The following is a 5673-nucleotide window of genomic DNA, read 5'->3' as shown; positions in this document are numbered from 1 at the left end:
AAAGATAATAACTCATGAAACACTAACATAATCATAACTTAAGGAAATAACCTTAAAAATATAATAATAATAATCAAACTTTCCTTTTCTCATTTCTTAACTTATAGCTTTTATGGAAAGTATTGAGCTCAAACCGGTATAAGAATGGGAGTCCCCTTCCCTTACCGAAGGTTCTTATCCCGAACATTTTGGCAATCACCTTCCCTTACTAAAGGATCATCTCAATCGATCACCCTCCCTTACCGAGGGATAATCTCGATATCTTATCTTTGGGCGTCACCTTCCCTTACTGAAGGATCATTCTCTCAGTTTAATTTACAATTAGGATTGTTTAGGCATACATAAGAAGAAATCATGCAAGAAGATGGACAAACATGATGATAAGAGGGGCATGTAAAAAATGAGACCCTAGTTATAAGGTACAGTATATACATGAACTCTCTAATTAAAAAGATCTCCGTAACATAAGCGCATAAATTGAAAGGTCATATTAAAGTACAGAAAATAGGGCATATTAAATAGTTGAATAAAACATTATAAGAAGGTATGTACTCTCGACTATAAGAGAATATAAGTAATATAATGGTATAAAAGATCATACGAATGCACAAAATAAAAATAGGACATATTAAATAATTGAATAAAACATTATAATAAGGTATGTACTCTCGATCCTAAGGAAATATAAATAATATAATGGTATAAAAGATCATATAAATGGACATAATAAAATAGGATATATTAAATAATTAAATAAAACATTATAATAAGGTATGTACTAATGTTTCAACGGGACATGAATGACATAATGGACAAACATGATCAATGTGGATAAAGAATGAATAAAAAGATAACTAAAGCCATAAGATACTGAAACATGATAACATGCATGGGTGGAAGAAAATAAAAATGAAACATAATACATGCCAAACATAAAAGTAAAAAAAAGAAAACATAATTCTCTACTCTTTTCCTATCGCTTCTTTATTGCCTATGAGCTTGCCTCTTGTGTTTGCACACAGAATATTTGTGTAGAGAGAGAAGGGAGATGATTAGTGTTTGAGAGAGGTGATCTTCTACTTATTGGTGCACTCCTATTTATATATTTTTGGTGATAGGGTGGTTGGGATAATTTTAAATTCAAACGAAGGGTGGTTACTAGATTTCTATCCATAATTCAAAATTCTAAGTTGATCTCCTAACTGATTTTCAAATTTCGAATTTAATTTTGTTTCTAGAAGGGGTGAAGGGAGGTTGTTACACTCTTCTTCTTCCTTATCTTCTGCTGCTTCTTCTTCTTTTTTCGTCGTCATCACCATCTTCTTCTTCTTCTTCTGTTTTCTTATTCATATTTTTCTTTTTATTTTATCTTCTCAAGTTTCTTCTTGTTTTACTTTCTTTAGAAGAATAAAAATAAAAAATCAACCAAAGAAGAAGAAGAAATATATAATGCTGCAAAATTATTTGGAAGATGATGTACTTACATTCATTCAACTAAAAGAAAGAAAGAAATAAGAAAAAGAAGAAGAAGAAAAAAATGCAGCATTAGAGGAAACCTTTTTTTGTATTTGCAGCAAATTTGGGTATAAAACGAAAATATTTGGGTATACACAAAGATATTTGAGTATATTGTTTAAGAATTTTTGATATATATGTGCTGATAAGTTTTGCATAATTTAAAACTCTTCATCTTTTGCTGTTTCTTCTTCTTCATCTTCTTATTTCATATTCTCATAATTTTTTTTTGGAGGAAAAAATCAAACAAAAAAATATAATGTTGCAAAATCAATAAAAAGAGGTGGAGGAAAAAAATGCAGCAACAAGCTAACAACAACAGTAATAAAAAAATGATAATGAAAATGAAACACGCGAAGAAAAAAGAGGAGAAACTCAAAAAAAAAGGAGAAAAAGAAGGAAGAGGATGAGGAAGAAGAAAAAGAACGCGAGATACAAAGAGAAACAACATAATTTTTACGTGTGCGTTATGTAAGTAGATTTTATTGAATTTTGATTAACTTATATGTCAAAAAAACTTGTATATACTCAAGGATCAAAATGATTAAATTAGCTAAAAATACAAGACTATAATTTAACTACTAAAACCTTTTTTTCCTTTAATTAAAGTACAATAATCTTTTAGATAAATGTTCATATTCTTCGAGAAGGGCTTTCAATTTGCCCGATCTTTCTAAAGAATATATACATAATAAACCAAGATATAATAAATTTAAAAAGAAAGAAAAAAAGGTAATTTTATCTTTTCCATGCATTGTGGATGATAGCATGGAAAAAGGAAACTATTCACATGAAGTCGAAGATGGCAAGTGAAGATTGCTAGATAATTTAATATATTATTTGATAAAAAAATTAATTAAAAAATAATTAAAATTTATTTTATTTAATATTTATTAATTATTATTAAAATTAATAAATATTAAATAAGATAAATTTAAATTTTTTTTATTTTTCTAATATTACCATTTGACTAAATTGCAAATTGTATTATTCTTAATTAGGTAGAATTTATATGCATTTGATAGTTAAGAGCTGTTAAATAATAATTTATTTATACCTATTAAATTATTTAACGACTTTTAACTATCAACTTTACATAAAATTACCTACACTTAAATTTCAAAATTTCAAGCTTCTTTTTTAATTAACTATCATCCTTAGTATGGGAGAACTTGATGTGAGTAGTGAAGTGGGCGTGAATAATAACTCATAGACCTAATGATCTCTGACTAATCTTTCGATAATGAGGGTCCATTTTATTGAATTTTTGCAACTTCATTTGTAGATAAAACTCAGCAATGAACTCCTCTGCCTTAGCATCAATCATGTCATCACCATCACTATGATCATCATCATCATGCTTCTTGGTTATGTCTTCTTTTTCGTGTTGCTCGTACTCGGTTAGGCTCTCGTCATTTTCTACAAGCTTGTCCAGCCCTACGGCCGAAGAGTACCGGCTACTCGACGCGAAGTTTGAGAGAGGAGAATTAGGAAATGATTCAAATCGGTCGATGGATGGCGATTTCACCATGGTAGGGTTTGAAGGGCTGCTTGCTGCCGAAGAATAATGATCCGCAGCATCATCTTGCATCTGCAATGTCCTCATTGACCCCACAACCTTCCTCCACGTGTCACTTCTTGATCCATCATCATCAACTTGAATTGCCTTTGGCTTCTCAGATCGCCCTCTCATCTTTGATAATGCCACCTTGAAAATGTTCCTAGATCGTTGCTTCTTAAGGCGAGGCTGAAATGCTTTATTATTAGCTTCAATTATTTCACGACCAGGAGAGAAACATCCACCACCTAGATTTGACATCTTTCTTGCAAATTTATAAATAATAATAATGGGTTTATTATTCTTGTGTTTATATTATTTGTGGTAATTAATAACTATAATAATAAATCAATGTTGTTCTGTTCATCACCCTGGCTTAACGCTTCTTAATGAAGGAGGTACAAGCCAGGGAGATTAATGTAGGAAGGTACAAAGACTTAGCAACAACGTGAAGAAAATTAGTTTTAAATACTAATTAACCAGAGATAGCTAGAACCGTTAGTTGCAAACTTTCAATTGTGCCCAAAGAAACACTGTTGATTATTGTGTTTTATTTTTGTAACCAAAATGGTTTGAGTGTTCCGTGTTCTCTTTGAATGACAATATAATAGCCCAACCTTAGAAAATAAGGACAGTTATTATTTAGAGAGTTCTAATGTGGGAAACAAGGAGGGGTGGTAAAATTGTAATTTGAGCACGCCGGTCAATTTTTTAGTAAGGGTTTCTGAAGTTTTTGCTTTGATGATATCATAACACACTAACCGGAAATAGTTCTTTTTAACTTTTTTTTCTTTAATTAAGTTTGAAAAAATTTAAAAAATCATTATGTTTATTAAAATTTGATCAGCACTTCATTAGTAAAAGAAAAGTGAATAATTTTACACTGTTAGATATAATCTCATACTATTAAAAATACTAATAATAACTAATTAATGACCATAAATTATGAAATTAAATTTGCTAATTTCTTAACACTTGTTAAATTTTATAGGATATGACGTATGACTTATGAAAGTCCATTTTTAATATGCACCATTGATTTTGATCTCTCTTTTTTGAATTAGTCATTTTTCTTTTAAAATTTATGTGTTTGTCATAAAAAAATATTTTTTTATATTTCTCTTTTAAAAAATTATATTTGCTTTCAAGAAATCAATAAGTTTATCGTAAAAAAAATATGTGATTAATTCTTATATTTCTTTTAAAAAATTTACGTGTTTATCTTAAAAAATATATATATATTTATGTTAAGAAGTTTCTATTTATTGTAAAAAACATTTATGTGTTTACTTTTTTTTTTTTAAATCTTTTGTGTTTATCTTTAAAAAGATTATGTATTTACCGTTAAAAAGAAGTATATACTTATGGTAAAAAAATTATGTGATTGTGTCCTATGTTTCTCTTAAAAAAATTGTGTGTTTCCTTTTAAAAAATTTATGTATTTACAAAAAAAAATGTGTTCACTTCTTATGTTTCTTTACAAAAATTTGCTTATTTGCCATAAAAATTTATATATGTATCTATTGTCAAGAAGAAATTTATGTATTTATGGTAAAAAAATTGCATGAGAAGAAGGAAAAAACGTTGAAGATGAAGAATAAGTAAAAAATGCAAAAGAAGCAAAATTGAATATGAAATAATTTTAGGCCATTTTTGCTAAGATCCATGGAGGAAGATATAGTGCACTTTGTGAGAAACACAATTCCTTCTGTAGTGAGAAGAACCTAGATACCACCTCACTACTTCTTGAAGAAGAGGAGTCAAATAAAGGACAATGGATTTTTTGGTTTTTTTTTTTTTTTTTTTTTGGGCAGTACAACGGATTTTGTTATTAATTCTAAAAGTTCAGTGAAACCATGGACCTTGTGCTCCATGGCCTTGTATTCATGTGCCACCAAACTAAGTTACTAACATTGTCATACTAATTTTAAATGCTTTTAGAAGTTTCAATTAAATTGTAATTTATATATTTATTTAATTTTAATTTTTTAGGATTATATATAATTATATTATATGATCGATTCAATTAATTCAATCAAGATAAATCAAAAGTCACAAAAAAAAAAATCAAGATAAATCAATGACCTACTTTGACATAATTGTTTTTAAGTTCTCAGAGTATTCTCAGCGAGTCAATAACTAATCTATCGCAAATCATAACTCCATTAAAAAGTTTATTGCTGGCCAATAAATTGGCAGAGTTTGAAAAAAAAAATTTGAGGGTCAAACATTTAACATAAAAATTATATAATAATATTTATATTAAAATAAAATTTATAAATATAATTATTCTTTAAGTTAGTTACTAATAGATAATAAACAAATAATTCTACATATAAAAATATAAAATTATTTATAATGATACTTTTCGAGTCTTGAGTGACTTGAAATATTCAATAATTAATTGAATCAGAACTAAACTTTTCAACAATTTCTTTCTCAATATAATTAAATAACCAAACTATCAGAGAAAGTCGTCCTCCATCTTGTTTCTTAACCTTGTTTTCATTATTTTCATTGCTGAAAATGATCGCTCTGTAGTAGCTGTAGAAACTGAAAGAGTTGATATCAGACGAATTAATCTATCAATCAAGTAATAC

The 5673-nt window shown here is 27.9% G+C and overlaps 1 protein-coding gene across 1 annotated transcript; it reads right to left on the bottom strand.

Annotated features, from left to right (window-relative positions):
• Nucleotides 1-2088: 2088 nt before the first annotated feature.
• On the bottom strand, nt 2089-3495 carry LOC112776942 (uncharacterized). The gene has a single exon (XM_025821221.3). The coding sequence runs from the start codon at nt 3332-3334 to the stop codon at nt 2723-2725; it is 612 nt and encodes a 203-aa protein (XP_025677006.1). The 5' UTR covers nt 3335-3495; the 3' UTR covers nt 2089-2722.
• Nucleotides 3496-5673: the final 2178 nt, after the last annotated feature.

The sequence above is a fragment of the Arachis hypogaea genome, chromosome 19, assembly GCF_003086295.3.
Source record: "Arachis hypogaea cultivar Tifrunner chromosome 19, arahy.Tifrunner.gnm2.J5K5, whole genome shotgun sequence".
Taxonomy (NCBI): domain Eukaryota; kingdom Viridiplantae; phylum Streptophyta; class Magnoliopsida; order Fabales; family Fabaceae; genus Arachis; species Arachis hypogaea.
This window is presented reverse-complemented; position numbering and strand designations above follow the sequence as displayed.